This window comes from Coenobita brevimanus, chromosome 100, assembly GCF_032717465.1.
Source record: "Coenobita brevimanus isolate Jiangsu-jjx chromosome 100, ASM3271746v2, whole genome shotgun sequence".
NCBI classification, from domain to species: Eukaryota; Metazoa; Arthropoda; class Malacostraca; order Decapoda; family Coenobitidae; genus Coenobita; species Coenobita brevimanus.
This window is the reverse complement of record NC_137053.1, coordinates 16,487,525-16,512,866: the sequence shown is the minus strand read 5'-3', so window position 1 is coordinate 16,512,866 and position 25,342 is coordinate 16,487,525. Positions and strand designations below refer to the sequence as shown.

Genomic DNA, 25,342 nt, shown 5'->3' with positions numbered 1-25,342 from the left:
CTGTATATACATATATATATATATATATATATATACACACACTCAAACCTCAATTTAAGGGACTAAATTGGGAATCAGCATGTCCCATACTTGAAAATGTCTATTGTTTTACCACAAATAAAGACAATCTTCTTATGAAATGCAATGATTTTTTTCCTTACCTTACTTACTTACATGATTTAGAATATTATTTTACGGATACTGTAAAAAGAAACATATTAATGCGAATAACCTAGACATTATGTATCTTTACAACACAATAATGTCCGTTTGTCAGGTAGAATATGGAGTCCCTTTAATACGAAATCCCTTAAACGGAGGTCCCTTAAACCAAGGTTTTAGTGTATATATACACACATTATACATACATACATATATATATATATATATATATATATATGTATTCATCATCATCATCATCAGCTGTTTAAGTATCCACTGAAGGACCATCCCATCCCTACTGAAGTGGGGGTGATACAGCCAATGTATCTCTATCAAGTGGCTTAGGCTGTCTAGTACAGATTGTATGAAGGGTGAGAAGTACTTGTAACTGTAATTGTTGTGCTGGAATGGCTTTGGATGTGTGTGTAGTCTGTGAGCCAAGTGTACAGTAATCGGCTCGCGCAAGCTGACTGGGTGCAAGCATACTTTATAGTATGTGACACTGGTTCAACCACAGCACCCCTGATGTCCGCCAAAGCAGTACATGGCCAGAAGAACGCTCCCAAAGTTTATTACCCTGGCGGGGTGCGAACCCTCGTTCTTCAGTGTACGAAAACGCACACTTTACCACTGTACCACAGAGGCTACATATATACATATATATACATACAGTATATATATATATATATATATATATATATATATATATATTTATAAACTTACAGGGTATACAGTGGGGCACCAATTTTCGCGCCTAATTGGGTCCAAAAATAATGCGCGAAAGTGGAATTAGCGAAAGTTGGGGCATTGTCTTTATGGCAAAAAGGCTAATTGGTTCCTGGTTATTCTAAAGTAACATCAGATTTTCATTTTCACTTGCAATACAGTACATCAAATCACTATTGTACATTGCATTGTGAGATACAAACAATAAAAACTGTACAGTACACATTATATGAGGAGAAACATACCACAGAGACCAGGTTGAGGTGTTTAATGGATGTTGGGGGTAAGTATCCGAGGCGCGTTGCGGGCTTATTTAGCCACGCCAGACGTATTGGCGCCACCTCTTGCTGCCTCGCTACCACTCTCTCTCTCTGCCTCCTCAGATGCACTTTTTATCACCACCACTGCCTCCCGGCCCTCCCGCCACACCACCAGGCTCTCCCCCCACACCACCAGGCCCTTTCCCCACACTACCAGGTATAGTAGAGGCCACTGAACCGTGAGAATCCAACACAATGGAGCTAGCACGCTCGTACACAATGGCGGGAATGGCTGGACAGAGTGTTGAAATGACGTCATTCAAGATGGCGGTGGGTTGCGGGCGGGTGGTGCAGGAAATTCAAAATTCAAAATATTGTCCCAAACCCAAAATTTGTGCGCGAAAATCGATTTTTTTCAAGCGAAAGTGGAAGTTAGGGAATATTTGGTGCATGCCGCGAAAGTGGATTCCGCGAATCCTGCTGTAGCGAAAGTTGGTGCACTACTGTATATATATTTGGTAGGTGGGGGCGCCCATCATCCACCCATTTAGCGTAGCGGTACTCATTTTTTTGGGTAGCCCTACACTGAGTGGCAAGCCAAATGATTTCCTGTAAACCAGGAAATCATTCACAACATTGGGTGGTAAGCTTATAACCAACCAACACGTGTTCCCTAAGCGACGCCATGTGGGTTGGTGGAGGGTTAGTGCCTCTCCCTAGACAACAGCTAACTAAAAATACGAACAAGAAGCCTTGGCCCAGGACAGACCAACAGGTGATGGCTAAACAAAGGACATGGTATGGATTGTAACATGGACTGTAAGGGGTGAAAATGATGTGGTAAAAGAGAGAGAGATTGTCCAGATGCTTGAGGATGCAAAAGTGGATGTATGTGGAATAACAGAAAAAATGGAGAGGTGAGAGTGTGAGAGAATGGGAGTATGGATGGGGTATATGTGCAGGAGTAGGTGAGAACGAGAGGGCAAAAGAAGGAGTTTGTATTGTTGTGTGTAAGATATGGAGAGAGAATATACAAGAGTATGGATCAGTTGCCTCAAGGACTGTGTGGGTATGATTGAAAGTTGGACTACAAATGTGGGCGATTGTGTGTGCATATGCACCAACACAAGACCATGCAAGTAGAGTTCTGGACAAAAGTGGAAGCGTGCATGGAAAAGCTTGAATGGAATGAAAGAGTGTTTTTGACTGGAAATATGCATGGAAAAGTAGGGAATGTGAAGGCGGATGGAGGGAAGTAAGCCAGGTCACCATGAACAGTGTGTGGTGCAAGCTGTGGCTGGAGTGCATTCACTCCTTCACCGGCTCTCTTGGGAGTGTGTGAGCACCGCCGGTAGAACAGGTGCGGCAGGACATTGTGCAACTGTCGAACGAGGTGGGCTTCGAGGAAGTCGACAAGCAGGACGTGAAGAAGGTCCTGGAAAGCCACAGGGTGGACCTCAGCAATGAGGAGCTCCTCAATATGGAGATTAAGCAGCAGCACCAGGAGGCACAGGAGGAGGAGGTCGTCCCTGAGATGTGAATCCTCACTATGAAGATCCTGAAGGAAATAGTGACCAAGGTTGATGAGGTCATTGCACTTATGCGCACTCATGACCCTCTCCCAGGATGAAGCAGGGACGCATCTGATCGGCTGGAGGAGGGGATGAAGGTGTACAGGGCGATGCTGGAGGAAAAGAAGAGGGCGACCAGGCAGACTACCATCACTACCTTTTTCAAACAAGCCCCCATCATGCCAGCAACCCACAGAGGATCTCCCCACCCTCTATCAGCAGAGCATCTCCCCAGCCACTGGCCAGCAGAGTCACTGAGGTCTTTCTCCCGCCGAGGATGTACTTGGCTCCTACTGCTGGACCTCACCTCATGCCAATCCCCATTTCCCGCATCATCTGAGTCTCCACTGCAGCACTCTGCCACTCCATCGCTACCTTCCTCGCCCCTGCCTCGATCTCCAACACCACTTCGGCCACCGACTCTGTCTCCCTCATCACGATGTAAGCCACCGCATCTGTCTCCCTCACCACCTCGTCAGTCATCGCAGCAGTCTCCCTCACTACATCGCCAGTCATCGCAGCAATCTCCCTTGTCACCTTCCCAGTCATCGCAGCTGTCTCCCCCACCACCTCATCTGTCATCGCAGCTGTCTCCCCCACCACCTCATCTGTCATCGCACTGCACCCCATTGCCACCTCAAGGGTCATCGCATCACACCCCATCACCACCCCCAGAACAAGCATATCAGTTTCCCTATACCATCATCCCAGCTCGGCAGGCTTCCCCTCTCTCTGACCCTCCCCTGGATATGGGGTTTGAGGCTTTGAGGAGGATGAGTGAGTGCTAGGGACCACAACATGTCTCCTAGCTTCAGGGAGGATAGCAAGGATGATGACCAGGACTGGACATGGACTTAGAAAGTTAAAAGAAGAATATGATATTTTCTGACCTATCTTTTAAGATTTCTAGATTTTATTTGTTGATTTAGTGAGTTATTTACATGTATTAGGCTTACATTAGTTTCTTTTACAGCTGTTAGGCCATTTACAATGGCTTTAAAGTTTTTTTATTTTTTTACTCATTTGGGTGGATTTAGGACTTGGTTGGGGGGGATACCCAAGGCTCAAAAATGCATCCAAATACTTTACAGGCTAAATCACCTCCGATTTATGATACCCCGCCTAGTGATGGATTTTTACTTAACCAACTGCATCGTTAAACCAAGGTTTGCCTGTATATGCATGCATTAGAAAAATAATGAATCTATACACAGTACAGTAAATATATCTATACTTACTGCCCAATGATGTTTGTAGAGCACAGGAAGAATGGGAAGACATTTGTGTGCACTTATAACCTAATCCCATGAACAGCGAACAATAATGAATTATTGGCAAATGTTTTTCTTTGATGATGTAAAAAAAGTCATCAGCCCGCTTATGGGAGTTTTTTGGATGACGTAAATGTCATCAGCCAGCTTGCTGATGTTTTTAGGATGACATAAATAATGTCATCAGCCAGCCAAAGTGTTAATGTAGTCTACCTTATTACGGATAGAATGATTTAAAAGACCCATCCTTACCTGGTTCAAGAGGGACGTAGTCAGTTTTTTGAATGGTCAACGTTGGTATTTTCAATCAATCTATTCCTATGAGAAATCATAACTGGAGTCTCTACTGGATGAAATATGGGCAATCAACCGTGGATTTGTGTTGGCTTCTTGATGTTTTAAGAAAGAGCAGTTGATGCATTTGGGAGAATTTCTGTTACTACAATCCTTAGATTTATGGGCTCCAGCACAAAAAACACATTTAGGTTCATCATTTTTTGTAGAACACCTCTCAGATGTATGACCCACACCCTGACAGTGATGACACTGTGTAACCCAGAATCTAATAAAAGTGCAGCATCATGTAAGATCCACACGGATAAAGATGACTTGTTCTACGATGGAGGATCTCACCTCTGGTGACATCTTCAAGACGGCAGTTTTAGTATCATTATTAGTTCTTGTGAAGAGAAGGCTGAGGGTAGAACCTCAATCAACAATCATCTAAATTTTATTATTTTTACTCAGAATGTCTGGGATGATGCCAGAGACACCCAAGGAAGAGGAAAGGACCGTCACAGTCATTTTTGGCAACATTTTCTTTGGCTCTGATATGCAGAAAGTGCCATCAGAGCCAAAATGATCATTCAGTACCCAAACTGCTTCACCTTTGGCCTCAGCTGATGGAAACTTCATTACTGGCCCACCAGTTTTGGTCTTCAGGCTACTATCAACTGGTACCATGTCAAGTACTCCTCTGATGTCTTCTGGTCCCATTTGACTCATCGGAGCATTAGCAACACTTTCTGGTTTTACGATCAGTACCTGTTGACTACAGATGGCTTTTTTCTGGCCATGAGCACTGATCTCAACCAAAGCCCTAGGCAGACCCTTCCCATCCCTCACAAGATACCCGTGAATGGCATATGCAAACGACTTGGCCTGGTCTTGGGTGACAGCCATGGGTGATGAGACTTTGGTCTCTAGTGCCTCCAATCTGCTTGAAACATACTTGATAGCCTGAAAAATAGGCCAAACTATCTCATCTTCCACCTCCTCCTTTGTGATTTTGCTTCCTCCACCAGCCAAGGCCTCAGCTACAGGTACAACACATTGGCTACACAGCCAGTGAAAGCTCAGCTAGTTGCTCTTCTTCATAAATGGATACTGGTAGTTGTTTGCATCCACACTTTCGCATGCTAAATGAACCCATTCGCTGCAGTAGGCGCACTTCAGTGCTTGTGCACTTTTTGCCACAGACTTACTGCAGCGAGGACACTGGTGTTATCTGCTCGTCGTTATGGCAAAAAAGGAAAGACAAACAAACAAACAACAACAACAACAGCAATAGCAAAAGGTATATACACTACTATCCTGGATAAACCTGGGTAGTGCCACCCCCGTTTGTGTCACCCAAATTTGGAGAGAAAAAAAAAAAACAAGAAAAAGAAGAAGAAAACCAAAAAACACAAAGAACAGAAATGAAAAAACAGGGTGTCTGAGAGGCACAGTACATGGGTAGTGTGATGAGTAAGGATGGAAGTTTTGGGGACGAAGTGCTTGAAAGGGTACAGCAGAGAAGGAAGGTTGTTGGTTCACAGAATGCGGTGATGAGAAATAGGAAGGTGAGTACGTAAGTTAAGAAGTCACTGCATGATAGTACTGTGATCCCTACCATGACGTATGGAAGCGAGGCATGGACCTTGTTAGGGGGGAACAAGTCAAGGGTGAGAGCAGTGGAAATGAGTTACTTAACCCCTTAACCGCGGGGCGTCACTTTCATGACGCTTGGGAGCAAGGGATCATACCGCGGGGCGTCGCTTTTGTGATTCTGTGTTATTTTGAATTCACCCGGGCTTCCAAGTGGGGGCTTGTATCATCTATCAGTACTGCCAATGTCCAACACTAGTCAGCCCTCCTAATCTCATCTGTACTCCCATCCATTGTTGACAATTTAGCCATTTCTCCCCGTTCTTGACTCCCCTCCCTACCCCCCCTCCATTACCCTATCCTCTCGCCTGCCCGGCCGTGCTACGCTAAGTAAATCTTCCCTAGAATTTTTCACTGATTTCATCCATTGAAATAAGCCCTATGCCCTATTCTTATACCAAATAATATATACAAGAAAGAAATAAGGTAAGTGAGAGTGCCATACACCTGGAATTGGCTAATTATCACCTGACAACACCTCACATGCACTCGTTCGCTAATTTTTGCTGTTTTTTCCCCTTGAAATATGCCGTATAATCTATTTTCGTAATAAATATACATGTAAGGAGGGAAGGGCGAAGCCTAAGTGATATTTACATTCACCTGGAACTACCTAATTTATAATGTATTGTCTAGATTTCCTACCAATCATTTCAGTGCTATACATAGCTGTTTCAAGAGCTAACACTGGTAGCACTGAATATCCCCTAAGTAGGCCTCTACCCCGGCCCTCCCTTATCAGTTTACTCTCATCTTCCGAAGTAGAGGGACGTCTGTTTCTTCTTGCTGACTTCAGGGACTTTTTCACCCCCATGCAAAGGGCCCTGTGACCTTTACCCCCTACTAAACCTCGTGTGGAAAGAGGTAAAGGGCTGACAATTGATAAAAGAGTGACTACGATCTTTCTATTGAGTAAAACAGTGTCAGTGGAATTGTAAATAATGTGTAAACAGCAAGTGAAAGTAATGAATTCAAATATACGTAAACAATGGAAAATAGTTTCATAAGTTACTTCAAGTGACAGTGCATAACACAGTGTAAATAAAATAGAAATGTAAATAACGTAAATAAAATAGAGAACGTAAATAGAAATGTAAATGAGTAGTATTATAAGAATACGAGTATATACCCTAGGAGTAATGAAAGTGAAAGTTTCACTCTAGCATGTCTGAATACTATGAGTTATGAGAGTGAAGATGAAAGTGACATTCACTCTCAATGCTAGTATACAGGACGAGAAAGTGAATGCTACGTATTTTACTGAAAGAAATTGAATCCCTACAGTGACAATAAACTAATACTACTGAAGGAAACTTATGGATAAAGACTGTAGATATATATAAATGTTATATAGTAATAGAAATATAAAGTGTGAGGGGTTTTATGAATAATAAATGACAGAGTACCAAGAGCAAACTAGCGCAAGTGCGACGGTCAGATGCGCTCGTAATTTTCATTGCTTTCACAGTGTTTTTTTTTTTTGGAGTATGGATCCCAAACTACTTGAAAATCATAGAGTAGTGTTTATAGTGTTAATATCTGGCTGTGGTAATCATATTACGGGTTGTCGGGAAGTGTAAAGTGGAGACTTCGTTACCCAAATTCAGAGGTCTCCACAAGTCCTACGGTAACTGACGAAGGCTCAACAAACATTCCAGGAGAAAGCTGAAGGTATGTGCCATAAGCATATGTAATTTTAATATTCTAGGACTAATAACTGATTTTTGGCAAAATATTTTTTGAGAGTATGTTGGAGCCCGAATAACCCCGCGGCACACGCAAAACATCGGTAAACATGCCCGCGGTGTAGGGGTTAAGAGGAGCATGTGGAACATAGAGGGACAGGTTGACGAATGAAGAAGTGAAGGAACGTCGTGGGGTGGATGTGGCTGTGGTTGAGAAAATTAGGAGAAATACACTGAGGTGGTCTGGACATGTGGAGAGAATGGAGAATGAAAGACTGACTAAGAGGGTGTATGTAGGTGCAGTGGAGGGAGGGAGAGGGAGGGGAAGACTGAGGATGAGGTGCAGGGATGGAGTTGAGAGGTGTATGATGGAGGGGGGAGTGAGTTAGGGGGAGGGCAGTCAAATGATGGGTGACAGAGCAACTTGGAGGCGTTTTGTCTGCGGCCACCCTCTGCAGGATCAGGGTGTCGGGCTATAGATAGACAGAGCATTAGGTGTCTGCGAGGTTACCACAAGCAGGTGGGATACAACATGACTACCCTTCTAGGAAAGTTAGCCCAAACTGAGGTGCTGCAGTGCTGAGATGGAATTTTCCAACCTTCCCTAATCTGAGCTTTATAACAGCAGCAAATACAGTACTCCACTTAGGCAAGACCTCATTGGTTATCATACCGCTACTGCACAATGTCATTTGCAAACAACAGAACAGGAAGTTTCCAAATGTTGTCCTCTCTCATTAGCAGTGCTCCAACATCCACTGCCTTACCTTGTACAGTTATCCCTTTATGACCCGGACACCCTAAGTCCTGGACATTTTGGGCTTACGTAAAAAAAAAAAAAAAAAAAAAAGTTCATCCTTATTCTAAATTTGCCGTGCGGTGATGAGCAGCTGTGATCTGACTCACAGTTCCGGTGACATCTGCCAGAGTGCCCCTGCATCCTCCCCATTTCCTGCCTGCCTACTTTCGTGACTGCACACTCATCGCCATGGTTGCCCACATGTCTGCTTTTGTGAATAAACAGTGAATAAACTGCAATACCTCACCACTGGACCACATGGGAATTTACAGTGTTGTGAAGTGTTAAGAAATTTGAATTCAGAGTGCAAAGGATTAAGTGCAGAGCGCAACATTGACGTGGTGCAACTGGCATGGCACAAGTAAGAACAGAATGTGCAGTGTTAAACAATTCTAATTCACAGTGCAAAGGATCAACTGCAACGCAACGCTGGATTACTGTACGTAATGCAAGTGCACTGTCACCACTGCCAGAGCCATAGAGGAGGTGGGTTAATCTTCGCGACGGCCATGGACGTGTCACAAGTACCCTGTACACTGCTAAATATTTTCCCTGCTCACTTCTAATGACTTACATACTCTCCCAAACTCATCCACCAAGCCTTACAGCTCCCCTTCATCTTCATTTAACAACACAGTATCATCTGCAAACAACAGTACAAGTAGTTTCTAGACATTGCCCTCTCTCATTAGGGTCATGCCAACATCCACTGCCCTACCTTGAATCTCTTTTATAACTCCATCCATATACAGACTGAATAATCATGGAGACACGACACATCCCTGTTTCAATCCAACCTTCAAATGGAAAAATTCACTCAGTTCACTATCCACATGCACTGCAGCCTTAGCACCCTTATACATGCTCTTCACAGCATTCAACAACTTCCCATCTACTCCATTATATACTTAATATTTTCCACAATCCTTATCTATCCACCCTGTCATATGCTTTCTCCAATGAAGGCTGCATACAACTTCTTTCCCTTCTCTAAAAACTTTTCCACTAAAGATCTAAGAATGAATATCTGATATACACAACCTCTTCTCTTCCTAAAAGCTCCCTGTTCTTCTCCAACTAATTCCTCTGTTATTTCCCTTTGTCAATATGTATCCTACCATATACTTTTCCTATTACACTAAGAAGACAAATGCCCCTGTGATTGCCACATACTCCTTTTTCCTCTTTTCTTTTGTACAGGGGAATAATTATACCTGATTTCCAATCTTCCAGGACTCTACCTTCCTCCCAGGCCAATCTGCACATCTTCCACATCCATTCTACTACTATCTCGCCCCCATGCTTCAGCATTTCACCACACACTCCATCAATTTCTAAAGGCAAATGTAGGGAAGAGTAAAGTTATAGTCTTCGAGAGACGTGAAGTCAGTAAATGTACAGTGAGGCTGGATGAGGAGGAAATGGAAAATGTGAATGCATTTAAGTATTTGGGTAGTGTGATGAGTAAAGATGCAGGTTTAGAGGGTGCACTGCTTGAAAGGGTACAACAAGGAAGAAAGGTTGCTGGTTCCTTGAAAGCAGTGATAAGAAAATAAGGAAGTCAGCACGGAAGTTAAAAAGTTACTACATGACAGTATTGTGATACCAATTCTAACGTATGGAAGTGAAGCTTGGACCTTGTTGGAGGGACAGAAGTCAGGAGTGAGAGATGTGGAAATGAGTTATTTGAGAGGAGCATATGGAGTCACATGGAGAAACAGATTGACAAATGAGGAAGTGAAGGATCATTGTGCTGTGGATGTGAATGTGATAGGATGTGCTAGGAGAAACACAATGAGGTGGTTTGGCCAAGTGGAGAGGATGGAGAGTGAGAGACTAACGAGGAGAGTGTATGTGAGTGAGGTGGAGGGGGGGAGACTGAGGGGGAGGCCAAGGATGAGAACGAGGGATGGTGTGAAGAGGTATATGGGAGAGGGGGGTGTGAGCTGGAAGCAAGGCAGTGAAATGGCAGGGGACAGGGCAACATGGAGGCGCTTTATTTGTGACCACCCCTTACGGGATTAAGGCGACTGGCAATAGACAAACTTATAATTTCTCATTCTCTAGTTCCTCTTCATTCATTTTATGGTTTCTGTCCTTATTTGTGTGAATAAGGTCTTAAATAGGTGCTTTGCACGTCCGGTAGGGAGTTATTTAGGTGCCTTTTAAAGTTAGGTTGGGTTGGGGTCTATAAGTATCTGTCCTGGGGCATTATTCCCAAGTCCCGGACAAGACCAAGTCCCAGACGTTGCTTGGGCTCTATTACGTCAGATCTTGGAGGGATTACTGTATCTCTTTTATAACACCATCCACATACAGACTGAACAACCATGGAGGCATGACACATCCCTGTTTCAATCCAACATTTAAGTAGAAAAATTAACTCAGCTTGCCATCTACATGCACAGAAGCCTTAATACCTTCATACATATTATTCACGGCACTCAACAGCCTCCCATTTACTTATTATATTCTTATTATTTTCCATATTCCTTGTCTATCCACTCTGCCATAAGCTTTCTCCAAAGCCATGAGGGCCACATACAACTTCTTTCCCTTCTCAAGAAACTTCTCCACTAAAGATATAAGCACGAACATCTGATCTACACAACCTCTTCACCTCCTAAAACATCCCTGCTCTTCTCCCACTAATTCCTCTGTTACCTCCCTAACTCTGTAAAAAAAAATATCCTGTCCTATACTTTTCCTAATACACCAAAAAGACAAATGTCCCTAAGATTACCATACACTTCTTTTTCCCCTGTTCCTTTGTACGGGGGAATATCTATAACTGACTTCCAATCCTTCAGGACTGTACCTTCCTCCCAGGCCAATCTGCACGTCTTCCATATCCACTCTTCCCATTCTCTCATCCACTCACACACAATCAATCACTGCCATCCATTTATTCAGTTCCCCACTCACCCTTCTCATCACTTACCACGTATACATGTGGATCCTTGTGCTTGAAGAGGGTACTGGCCATAACCAACCCCCTCCCCACACATATGTCCACTAGAGGACTACCATTCTCATCCACTTCTGCAAGCACACCTCACTCACCAACTACTCCATCCATCTTCACATTCCCTAATTTTCCATTCATATCTTTAATAAAAAATCTTCTTTCACTCCCCTCCAACTTTTTTCCATGCATGCTTCCACATTTGCCCAAACTCTTCTTTCACTCTGCTTACATGACCTTGCATTGGTGCATACACACGGACAATCGCCTACGTTTGCATTCACACTTTCAGTCTTACCCACACAATCCCTGAACCAACTGATCCATAATCTCTTATATTCTCCTTCGATCTCCTGCACACAACAATACATATTCCCCCCTTTGCTCTCTCATTCTCACCTACTCCCACATATATATCCAATCCATACTCCCACTCTCTCGCATTCTCATCTCATCTTTTAGTCTCAGTCAACCCACATACAGTAGTTATGTCCACATTTGCATCCCCAAGTGCCTGAAGAATCTCTCTCTCTTTCACCTCATCATTCGCACCCCTCACATTCCACATTGAAAACCTTACCATGTCCTTTGTATGGTCCTTGGTCGGCACCTGTTGGTCAGTCATGGTCCAAGGCAGTTTGTTTATCTTTTTAGTTACAGCAGTTGTTTTCCGGGGAGGGGCACTAACCCTCCGCCAACCCACTTATTCACACATAAGGAACATGTTCTGGTTGGATATAAGGTTACCATCTAGCATATTGGACGATTTCCTGGCTTTCAGGAAATCATTTGGCTCATCACTCAATGTAGAGTTGCCCTGGAGTAGAGTATCACCACACTGAGTTAGTGGATGATGGGTACCCTCACTGACCACATCAATTACTAGTGCTCAGGCGATGTAAGAAAATACAATTTTTCAAACAGTAGTATAATCAGATGGAACAATTTGGATGAAAATGTGAAGTATGCAAAGAATATCCATGCTTTCAAAGCAAAATTGGACAGTTACAGTAAAACCTTGATAAGTTGACCCGGCAGAAGGCGGTATTTCTGGTAAGGCGACCTCTGACCAAGATGTGACTTATGTTAATTCAAAGGGTTGCATTTAGTTTCTTATAATCCAAGTGCTACATTTTAGTTTATTATATATCAAGTGCTACATTTTAGTTTATTATATTCCAAGTGTTACATTTTAGTTTAACTGATTGTAAACTGAAGCAAATAAGTGCTGACCTTTATGTAATTAAGTGACTGTTGTACCCCTCCACCTATGCAACCTCCTTTCCCAGTCTAGCCTATGGCATTCACCAACTTGTTTTTATTGTTTATTTTTATTGTTTTATAAATGTTTCTTTAGTCTAGTGTTAATTAACAAGTAATCACATATAATTTGCGACTATTAAGGGAGATTATATAGTTCTTTTTTTGCAATTATTTCCAGTTAGTCAGAAAATCTGATAAGTCGAACTACCCTAGAGCCCTATATAGTTTGATTTATGAAGGGTTTACTGTATATCATTGAAATATGGGACAACATAAGCTTAGTTCTAATCCTGTATAACATGAGATAAATACAAATACAGTACGTAAACAAACGTGCACACGTGCACGCACACACACACACACACACACACACACACACACACACACACACACACACACACACACACACACACACAAACACACACACACACACATGCACACACACACACACACACACACAAAAAAAATAGACTTAGAACATGAAAGCAGGGTATATTCAGTGCTGGTATACAATGTACACACAGTCACTGCTGCCTCACCTGAGTACGGAGAAACTCGCGCAGGTCATCTGTTAGTCCGCCAAGACCACAAGAGGTGAAGAAATTGATCGCAAACCGTGTGTTGCGTGGGTTGTCCCGTGGCAGGAGGCCCTCGAAGGCTGGGGCCAGGGTTGGCTCTCGTAGTCGCTCATTTAGCCGAGCCAGGCTCATAAACTCGGCCAACTCCTATTGGAAATAATTAAACATTCAACACTGTAAATAATATTCTAGTTATGTCTTTCTATATTTTAATCTAAACATGATTTTATTCAGCTCAGAAAGAATACCTTAATATGGCAGCAAGGGAGTCAGTACCCTTCCCCTTATATTCAAAATGTCTCACCTAAATTGAATAAATTAATGTGGCAGTACAATCCTGATAAAATACAGTGCAGCCTCATTATATAATGCCTTGTTATGTGATAAATCGCTACAATCATAATTAAAAAGTTAAAACAATGTTTAAAAATTTATCGCGATTAAGCTACAACGACAAACTTGATGGCAGCTTCCAGAGTTCTTATGCTGAGGTTGTGACACACACAGACCAAAATGGCCACCCAGTGTTTATACTGACTGTTTTCATTACCTTTCACTCTATTTTATGGATGACAGGCCACTGAACCACCACTGTTACTGCCAAGTAACAGGGCAAGTGATTAACAAATAATGCAGTGTGCAATATTATGTGATGCGATGTTATACTTTTTGTGTGGGAAATACTGAAACTTGTTAATGGGAAATAGTGTCAACCTTACATAGCCATCATACCCCAAAACAGGCATCTACTCAGCTGGCTGAACCATGATGGCCACCCTGTGTCTATATTGGCTGTGACTGTTGCCTTTCAATCTGTTCTCTGTATGAAAGGCCACTGAAAGACCACTGGTATCATCAAATAATAGTGCAAGTGCTTAACAAAATACTGTACGATAAATCCTTGTGTAACGCGATTTTGTTCTAACATGGAGGTCAGCGAGCCAAGCGGCACAATTTGAAAGTCGTAAGCAGTGACCTCACTCGCCAGACTTGCCATGATTGGCCGATTTACATCCAGGTACCTGTCCTGAGCACACTCAGTCCTTTTTCATGTCTCATCGAGTTATAACTGCACTGTGCAGTAGGATTTTTTGTGTATCTTGGTGATGAGTGAGGACACTGACTCTTAGTCATGCCGTGTGGTTAGCCCCAGCAACCCAGAAAGTGGCGCATCTTCATGTAAGCCAAGAAGTATGAGATAGTAAAGAAGTCAGAGCAAGGAACAAGGCAGGGAAAAAGGGTGAAAAAGCATGACGTGAATGAAAGCACAATCAGAAAGCACCAGATAACGAGGTCAGCTCTGGTGTTTCAGCCCTGGACTTAAAAAGGATTCAAATTAGATCACAAACAGGGAAATGGAGCAGCAGCAACATCTCAACAATGACAACAACAACACAGGTGGTGGGGGACAGGGGGTGAGAGCTGTGGAGAACTGCATCAACAATACATGGATACCCACCCTAACTTTTGTTTTTGCTAATGATACTCTAATACCAATGAAGAAAGTCAAAATGGGGAAAGCCCCATGAATTGATGCAGTGTGTGGTGAAGTGCTGAAGCATGAGGGAGAGACAGTAGTTGAATGGATACAGAGATGTGCAGATTGGTCTGGGAGGAAGGCAGAGCCCCGGAGGATTGGAAGTCAGGTATAATTATTCCCTTGTACAAAGGAAAAGGGGAAAATGGAGTGTGTGATAATCATAGGGGCATTTGTCTTCATACTGTAATAGGAGGAGTATATGGTGGGATACTTATTGACTGAGTTAGGGAAATAACAAAGGAATTAGCTGGAGAAGACGTGCAGGTTTCAGAAAGGGAAGATGTTGTGTAAATCAGATATTCATTTTTAGATCTTTGGTGGAAAAGTTTCTAGGGAAGGGAACGAAGTTGTATGCAGCCTTCATGGATTTGGAGAGAGCATATGACAGGGTGGATAGACAATGAATGTGGAAAGTATTAAGGATACATGGAGTAAATGGGAAGTTCTTGAATGCTGTGAAAAGTATGTATGAGGGTGTTAATACTGCAGTGGATGAGGATAGTGAGCAGAATGAAATTTTCTATCTGAATGTTGGACTGAAACACGGATGTGACACGTCCTCATCGTTGTTCAATCTGTGTATGAATGGGGTTATAAAAGAGATACAAGGTAGGGCAGTGGATGTTGAAGCGACCCTAATGAGAGAGGACAGTATTTGGAAACTCCCTGTACTGTTGTTTGCTGATGATACTGTATCATTAAGCGAAGACGAAGGGAAACTACAAGGCTTAGTGAATGAATCAGGGAGTGTGTGTAAAAAATGAAATCTAAGGGTGAATGTCAGGAAGAGTAAAGTTATGGTCTGCGAAAAATGAAGTCACTGGATGTAGAGTGAAGCTGGATCAGGAGGAAATGGAAAATGTGAGTGTATTTAAGCACTTGGGTAGTGCGATGAGTAAGGATGGAGGTTTAGAGGGTGATGTGCTTGAAAGGGTACATCATCATCATTATATTCATCATCATGACGTTTTCCACTCAAGGGCAGGGTGAGGAGTTGCAATGTCCAGACAGCCCAAACCTGTCCAATCCAACGGGCATGCTTCCATTCGTTCACCATTCAAGCCCCCGGACTCCTGGCTCTATCTGATATGCCAAAAAACATTCACCATGTACTGTAGCTTCACATAAACGTATCCAGTTGAGTAAATCTGGACGCTGTAAAGTTAAAAAGGGGTGCCAAAGCCACGATCATGTGTTTCAACTCACAATAATCATCCAGCCGGCTCGATCTCTTGTCAGTTCCCTAGCCTCACTGACTTCTAAACCTCTCTTCCTCACACACTCATCCACCATATCCCTCCACCTTCTCCTTGGCCTACCTCGCCTCCTCCCTCCTTCAAATTCATTCAGATATACCTTTTTCAACACTCTGTTGTTACCTACTGCTATCCATTCTCTCCACATGACCATACCATCTCAGTACACTCTCTTCGATTCTGGTGTCCACAGACTTCCTCACTCCACATCTTTCATGAATCACATTATTTTGCATCCTATCCACTCTCTGTAATCCACATACATTCCTCAGCAGTCCCATCTCCACTGCTCTCACTCTTGACTTTTCATTTTTATGCCACACCACAGTCTCACATCCATATGTTAAAGTTGGCACTAACACTCCTTCAAGTAGGCCTTGTGCAGCTGCAACATTCAATCCTCTGTTTCTTATCAAGGCCTTCATTGCACCAGCTACTTCCTTCCTTGTGTCACTCTACCTGTACTTTCCACTTCTTTTGCACATCTTCCTCTCTTTCCTATCACTGTACCCTGGTATTTGAACTCTCTCACCAATTCCAGTCCCTCTCCATTCATTGTAACATCACACTGGGAGTAACTTTCTCTCTCAATAACCATCACTTTACTCTTTTCTACATTTACCCTCAAGGCATGACACTCACATACATCAGCAAAACTCTGCACTTGTCTACCAAGTTCTTGTCCGGTATATGCAAGTACAGTAGAGTAGTACTGCATCATCAGCATACAACTAATTTGAGATATTCCATCTATCACCATTCATTACCAACACCATCCCCCTCTCCATTATTTGTGTTTTTATTTCTCTCCTCATCCCATCCAAACACAACAATCCCTGTAATATCCGGACGCCCAATAGCCGGACACCTCAATGTCCGGACCGGGCCTTCGGAACCCATAAGTGATTAAAAAAAAAAAAAAAAAAAAAAAAAAAAAAAAAAAATCTGACCTTTTTTTTTTCACCCATAATTTGAACTTGGCGCACAGCACCGAACAGCTGTGTTTTGCTGCAATGGTGTATCCTTCCTCTACCATAACTGGCTGCCAAATGAAGCTACTGGAAGACTGGTAACCCTGGGAGTAGAGGAACCATACACAATGGCAATGACGTCATGTGGGTCGGGTGGAATTCACCCGGGGTTCGTGTTCTAGGGTTAAATAGATGCTATGCATGTCCGGTAGGGAGTTATGTAGGTGGTTTTCTGAGTTAGGCTGGGTTAGGGTCCATAAGTACCTGTCCAGGAGACATTTTCCTAGTATCTGGACAAACCCACTTTCCGGACATGCCTTTGGCTCTATTACATTGAATATTGGAGGGTTTACTGTATATACTGAACACCCATGGGGACATCACACAACCTTGTCGCAGGCCACATCGAATGTGAACCATTCACTTAGATGCCCCTTTACTCTTCCACATGCTTCACTACCATCATAAAAACTTTTTACAGCACCTAGCAGCTTACCATCTACACCATACATGCGCAGAACCTCCCACAATCCTTCTCTGTCTACTTTGTCTTATGGTTTTTCCAGATCGACGAATGCCATAAAAACCTTATAGTCCTTCTCACAAGCCTTCACCACTCTCTGTCTCACTGCAAATATTTGATCCACACATTCTCTGCCACTCCTAAAGCCACTCTATTCATCACTCACCAGGACTTCTGATATCTCTCTTACTTTCTCTATAATGTTTCTTCCATATACCTTCCCTACCACACTCAGTAAACTTATGCCACAATAATTCTTGCACTCACTTCACTCACCTTTATTTTTGTACAGGGGTACAATCACAGCCTTTTTCCACTCTGCTGGCACAGATTCACTAATCCATGCCTTCTTACATACCTCTAACAAGCACTTAATTCTGCTCTCTCCACTACACTTAATCATCTCAGCATACACCTCATCAACCCCAGCTGTTCTCCCATTTCCAGCTGCTGTACAGCATTCTTCACTTGTGTGTCATGTTTCCTATCACTGCATTCCTTCCCAGCACATCCCCAGCATTCCTTCCCAGCACATCCCCAGAACCAATCATCTTTACAAACGCTCTGCTCTCTCTATTCCTATTCATCAGGCTTTCAATTCTTTTCATCTGGTCCTTACTTCATCCTCATGGGTTAATAATCAACCACTCATATCCCCTCACACTTTCACATTTCTTTCCGCTGTCACTTCTACATTTCTGCACCTTTTTCCTGAATAGCTTCCAATTTTCAAAGTAATTTGCAATCATTTTTCTTCCTCTTAACTAGTCTCTTTATGTGCTTCGTGCTCTCAATATATTCAGTTCTTAGTTCAACTGAACCCCTGTCCTGAACCTCTATCCTGTAACTGCTTTAGCCACTTCTTCCTCTTTTCCTCCATTGTTCTCTTAACCTCTCCACCCCACCATGCCGTACCTTTCTTCTTTGTTGTTACTCTTGCACACCACATACTGCTTTAGCATTCCTAACTAAGCAATCCCTATATGTATTCCATGGGATGTCCAGGGAAGAAAAGTTGCTGGTTCTTTGAAAGTAGTGATAAGCAACAGGGAAGTGAGCATATGGTAAAAAAAAAGTCACTGCATGACTGTATTGTGATACCTACTCTAATGGAAGGAGGTGAAGCTTGGACCATGTTGGAGGGATGCAAGTCAAGAGTGAGAGCAGTGGAAATGAATTATCTGAGAGGAGCATGTGGTGTTACATGGAGAGAGAGAAAGAGACCGGCAAATGAGGAAGTGAAGGAGCGCTGTGGTGTGGATGTGGATATGATCAAAAGTGTTAAGAGAAATACACTGAGGTGGCTTGGCCATGTGGAGAGGACAGAGAGCAAGAGACTATCGAGGAAAGCGTATGCAATTGAGGTGGAGGGGGGGAGAGGGAGGGGGAGGCCGAGGATGAGATGGAGGGGTGGAGTGGAGAGGTATATGAGAGAGGGGGGTGTTAGAGAGCAAGAGACTATCGAGGAGAGCGTATGCGATTGAAGTGGAGGGGGGGAGAGGGAGGGGGAGGCCGAGGATGAGATGGAGAGGTGGAGTGGAAAAGTATAAGAGAGAGGGGGGTGTGAACTGGGAGCAAGGCAGTGAAGTGGCACTGGACAGGGCGACATGAAGGAGATTTGCTTATGGGACTGAGGCATCTGGCAATAGATAGGTAAATATCTCTTTCAGTGTTCTACCTGATGGCTGGCATAAGAAGGGGGAAATTTATTTGGGGCAGAGTGGTAAGAACGGGTAGAAGAGAGAGTTTTCTAATGTTGCCAGAACACATTGCACTCATCTGACATGCAAACATATTGTTTGAGTAATGAATATTTGAGTAGCATGGTCCTTGTCCAACCCCTACTGTCCGCATTATTCGATGACTGTGACACAGTGTGTGATTTTATGTGAAGTGATACCATATCTTTTTTGTGGAATGATCGTCCAAGCCCTCCAACTGTCGCCCACCCTGGGTGGGGGGGGGGGGAAAGGACCCTTGATGATGATCCATACCAGCATAGGACAACCTTCAGTTGGGTGGCGAAGGTTTTTTTGGGTCATTTTAGGCTTCACAGTTGAGGTCACCTTCCGTAACCCCATTGAACCCATGTTATACTGATCTCATTATGTGATAATTCATTATGCAACAGGTCTTTACTTGACACAACCCTATCGCATAACAAGGCTGCACAGTATTTTACTAAATTCACTTTTTAAAAGAGAAATACAGAGAACAACTCTCATTCAGATGACTACAGAAGCTATTAACTTGCAACAAAGGTGCTACAATTTGTCAACTGTCAAACAACAGTTCCAGTTATTTTAATAACTGGAAAAAACAATGCTATGGCAAATACAATTGTTGATATCTTAACTGTATTCATACTGTATGAAATAACCCAAGGTTCACAGTGCAAGTTTCTAAATCATACTGTACTGTGTGTTGCATTTTCTGTTCTGCAGCTAAAATCCACATCAAGGAAATTCAAATAATAAAATATGATGAGTGATAAAAATCATATGACTGATGACTTACCTGAAACAAGATCTTCACAAAGACTCGAGATGAACTTGTAGTTTCGTCCTCATTGAGGTGAATGTGGCTGAGAACCTCCCAGGAGATGGCATCAGAAAACAGGAGGTGAGCAAAAAGTCTGGCCACATTGCGAAGCTTCTCAGTTTCTAGGCGATGGCACGTATCATAGGCATCCTTGAAGATCTGCTGAAAAGGCTCCTGATAGACCTTGTTGATATTACAAAACCTCTGTGCCAACAGACCATAGAACTTGATATATGTACGTTGCTGGGCACAGCAATCAAGAATCATGTTGCACAGCTCTGTCTCCCAGCCAGGCTTGATCTCACCCTTGAGCAGCTTGTGTGCGCACTCATCAACATCCAGGGAAGACTGAATGGTCAGGTAGACCATGCGCCGGAAAGCAACCAAGTTGGTCTCTGTGTGGTCCATAATAGTTTGATTCTCACCTTCTGCCCCAGACTCCTCCTCCTCCTCCTCCTCCTCATCGTCGCTCTCTGAGCCACTCTCGGACCCACCCTCAGACCCACTCTCATCACTATCATCTCCCAGGATGCCTGCTCGGATCTCTTTATATTTCTCCTCATTTTCTTCATACTGTGGGTCATGCCGGAACACATTAAGGATATCATCACTGTCCATCTTGCCATCTAATTCAACAATGTGGGTGAACTGATCATTTTCTTCTACAAGATCTAGTTCCTGTGTGACAGCAGGATGGTCCTTGAATCCATCCTTCACAGTCGCAAATATTACTTCTAGCATGTACGCCACTCGTTGCTCCAGCTTGCCCTCATGTAATATATTTCTGAATGTCTCTAGTATCATTTTCATTCCTCTGGGACTCACTTCGTTCAGCTTTTCACCACTCTCCGTTAAGAATGAAATTGCAAGCTCACAAGAGTCATTTCTTGATTTAGCAGCAACCTCAGATTCATCAGAGATATTCTTTGCTCTCTCCAGCAAGAAGGTCAGAACTTCCAAAGCCACAACTTCATGAGCAACTTGCTGGTTCACTAGGTGAGCTATAAACCTGCATGATGATGTGCAAACATTCTTATCATTCCTCCTCACACCTCGCCTGAACTGAATGACTAAACGTTTCAGCAACAGCTCTCCAATCTGAGGGAATTTGGAGTTAATGATGGCAACCAAGGCAGCATAAACATGGGTAAAAGTGGGAGAAAATGCCTGAGCTTGCATTAATGCTCTGCAGAGCAAACCCCGTCCACGCACGATATTTTCCTTGAGCAACTCGCGCACAATAATCCCAATGTTGGAAACGTTGACTTTGTTGACAAGACCATTGATGGATTTCTTTAAGGCTTCCCATGCTAAACGCTGGAAGGCATCACTAGATTTGTCAGTAATTTGTGCCTGCATCATCTTTAGCTTTGCTGGAGGGATATATGCACCACCAGTCCGGGATGATAGTGGGTCCATAACTGGCTTCTTTATTAGGGGTTTAGCCTCTGTTTCAGTTTTATTTTCTTCTTTTTCAGGAGCTTCAACTCTCTTTCTGTCTCTTTTGGAACCATCTTGATCATCTCTGTGTTGTTTATCACCCCAAGGTTCTCTCCTCCGATCGTTATCTCTGTCCCTTCCCCTCTCAAAGCCCTGTCCTCTGTTTCTTGGATCTTCTATTTGTATACCAAGTTTGTCAGCATACTTGTTCCAGTACGTGTCACTTGTCTTAAACTGCTTTATTTTGTGTTGTGATGGGTCTTTTCTCTCCTCATCACCCCAGTATCTCCCTCCTATCTGGGGTTCCTCTGACCCTCGTCCACGTTCAAAACTTCCATCTTCATCAGAACTTTGCCTTCTGGATCTTTTCTCACCTTTTCTCCTCTTTTCATCTCTACCTCGTTTGTGTTTCTTGTCACTGACACTGGAGGTGTGCTTATCTTGGGACTGGGAACGTGACCGTGAATGAGAAAGGCGATCTTTACTAAATGATTCCTCAACAAGAGGTTCATCTTTTTCATTGTCATCTTGGTTTTCAGCATGAATTGTAGACTTCATTTTCCTGTTTCGTGCTGCCTCTCGCTCCCTCTCTAGAATTTTGCTTCTTTGCCTTATTTCTTCTTCAATCTGGACCTGCTCCTCCAACTGTCTCTTCTTCCTCAACAGTTCTTGTTCTGTGGTTTCATCACTGTCGTAGTTCTTTACTAATAAGTCTTTATCATGCTTTTTCTTCTTTGATTCCTTGTCATGGCTTTTCATCCTTGAGAGGTTCTTTGACTGACTGTCACTATCACTGCTTGAGGATGGGTGCCTACTCCTGTGTTTCTTGTGCTTCTTCTTCTTTGATTCAGATGCATCACTCCCTCTCCTGGATTTTTCCTTCTTATGAGATTTAAGTCTCCTCTCTGAATCTGAGTCATTTTCTGTCCTGTCAGTAGTTTTATCCTTGACTCCTGATGTCCCTGCTTTTTCAAACAAGTCCAGATTTTTATCTTCATTATCCTGAGACCCATGTTTCCTTGTAATGGTATCAACATGTAATGGATACTTCTCAGTTACCTCACTCTTCTGCAAGGACTGTGGTTCATTTCTTTCATTGTCAGAACTCTTATATCCATTATCTGAATTTCTCCCTGACTCAGACTCATCATCTTTAATTTCACCTTCCTCACTTGAGCTCTCTTCTGGCTCAGTCTTTTCTGGTTTCTTCTCTTCATTTCTTGTGGGGCTCTTCAGTTCCTCTGATGGTGTAACTTCATCATTGCCTGCTTCTGATGGTTCAGGTTCCCGGTCCTCGGTTATTTTTGATGCTACAGCTGTCTCATCTTGTTCAGCCTCTGATACTGAAGTCTCATGGTTGTTACCAGGTTCCTCTACAGAAAGCATATCTTTCTCACTCAAACCTTTTTTACTTTCCTCTTCCTTTGATATTACTGTATTCTCATCTTGTTCTGCACACTCACAATAGGCCTGGTTAAAAGGTTCATCATCACCATCAGGTGTAGCTTTTGTAGTCAGCAAAGTGGCATCTTCTCCAGCCTTGTCATTTCCTTCCACTTCTTTTGCAGCAGGTGCAGGCTGATTTGACAAAGATGTCAATTTGTTTTCTGTATCTTCCATCATGTTAACACTTTCCTGTATACCAGTGGAATCATTTTCATCCTCCCCTAAATGTTTTTCAGATTCTTTATCTGGCTCTACACTCTTAGGAGTATTTCCCTTACTATCAGAATATTCTTTAACTAGTTCAATACTCTTAAAAGAATTTTCTTCACTTCCTTGTTGGTCTACCATGGATGACACTTGGTCAGGACTTTCTGAGTGAATACTTATTGCGGATTCTGGTACCCGAGCTGCAGCTTTGTGTGACTGATCCTGGCAATCCTCAACTGGTTCTGACTCATTATCAGCTTTAGGTTTAGTTTTTGGGGTCAAAGATGGGGAGGTCATTTTATCACTATCCCTTTTTCCTTGTCTCTCTGTCTCTCGACTTACTGGCTGCACAGTTTTCCTTGCTGGCTTATTTCCATCATTTGAATCTTCAGAATTTGACTTATTCTCTACCATTACAGTCTTAACTTTTTCATCTTGATACAAAATTCTTTTATGCTCAGGATGATCAGAATCTGAGTCACTTTCCGAAGACGACTTTCTGTTTTGAGTTTTCCCCTCAGTCTTATATGGATCCTGAACTTTAGACTCTGTACTTTGATGCTTGATCTTATCTTTGTTATCCTCATCTGATGAGCTACTACTATCTGTGTCATCTTTCTTCACAGAATGATCATCTGAGGAATCATCACTGCTCGAACCACTGGAACTTGAAGAGTCCTTCCTCCTTCTCCTTTCAGATCTAGAACTCCTGCGATCTCTGGATGTCTTCTGGCCTCTTCTATCAAACACAATCTTATGAGATCTGTCTGATTTTCTGCTTTCTGCAGTTTCTCTGCGCCTGATGTCCTGTCTGTCCCTACTCCTGCTTCTGTGTCTGTCTCTGCTTCTACTTCGCTGTCTGTGCCTTTCTGCTCTGCCCCATTCCCTGCCTCTGCTGTGGTGGTCATCATCAGAGCTCGAGTGATTCCTGTGTCTCTGCCTGCTACCTCTTTCATCTTCCCTTCTATGCCTCACCTCTCTGGAGTGATGGGAGCCCCTCTGCCGACTCCTGCTCCTCCTCCCTCGCTCCTTAACTCGCCTTTCTCTACTGTGAGTCCTGTCCCGGCTTTTCCTGTCTCGGCTCTTCCTTTCTCTACTTCTCTCTTGGCTCCTGTCTCGCTTCTCCCTGCTTCGGCTCCTGTCTCGCTTCTCTCTGCTTCGGCTCCTGTCTCGTTTCTCCCTGCTTCGGCTCCTGTCTCGCTTCTCCCTGCTTCGGCTTCTATCTCGCTTCTCCCTGCTCCTGTCTCGCTTCTCCCTGCTTCGGCTTCTCTCTCGCTTCTCCCTGCTTCGGCTTCTCTCTCGCTTCTCCCTGCTTCGGCTTCTCTCTCGCTTCTCCCTGCTTCGGCTCCTGTCTCTCTTCTCCCTGCTCCGGCTCCTGTCTCGCTTCTCCCTGCTTCGGCTTCTGTCTCGCTTCTCCCTGCTTCGGCTTCTGTCTCGCTTCTCCCTGCTTCGGCTCCTGTCTCGCTTCTCCCTGCTTCGGCTTCTGTCTCGCTTCTCCCTGCTGCGACTTCTGTCTCTGTTTCTTTCTCTACTCTTTTCTCTGTTTCTCTCTCGGATCCTCTCTTGACTTCTGTCTCGGTTTCTCTCTCGACTACGACTCTTCTTGTGCCTGTCTCTTTCACTGTCTTTGCTTCGCTTATGTCCTCTCTCCCTGTCATGACTTCGCCGTCGCCTCTCACTCCCCGGAGACCGAGATCGGCTTCTCTTCGCCATCTGGAAAGTTGAAGTATATAACTGTTTTTATTGTCCTAACTCATTTTTTCCTCTCCAAAACTCTTATTAAGAGCTTAACTTACCTATCCCACTCCTAACTAATTTACAGACTACATACAGCTTCCAATAAGGGAGGTCTCAATATGCAAAACACCCAATATATGAACTTGACTCAGGAAAAAAAATAATAATTTGCAAAATGTGATTCTAAAATGGGAATCTGTCATCTAAATGCAAAGGAAAAACAGTGTCCCTGCTCAAAATGGCAGTATCAGAAGACACCACCAGATGGCTGATCGGTTTTCCACCCTTTCCCTCCCTCACAGCATCTCTCACGTCAAGCCCCAAGACTCTCAGTCTGTGTCTGCCCGAACTGTGCTTGCATATTGTGGTGTTTTTAGTACTGTACAAGACCCGCACTTGCTCATTTGTTACAACATGGCCCCACTTAGCTTCAATCCAAGAATAAGAGAATCACTTTGGAGCTGAAAATGAA

The 25,342-nt window shown here is 43.3% G+C and overlaps 1 protein-coding gene across 1 annotated transcript in view; it reads right to left on the bottom strand.

The window, feature by feature from the left end:
- Nucleotides 1-24,846, bottom strand: part of LOC145414693 (uncharacterized) — a 93,384-nt gene extending 68,538 nt beyond the window's left edge. The window contains exons 1-2 of the mRNA XM_080284214.1: nt 20,017-24,846; nt 13,171-13,356 (exon numbers count right to left, since the gene is read on the bottom strand). Coding sequence (XP_080140340.1) covers nt 13,171-13,356; nt 20,017-24,846 — 5,016 coding nt within the window. The remainder of the gene's footprint in view (nt 1-13,170; nt 13,357-20,016) is intronic.
- Between the last annotated feature and the right edge of the window lie 496 nt (nt 24,847-25,342).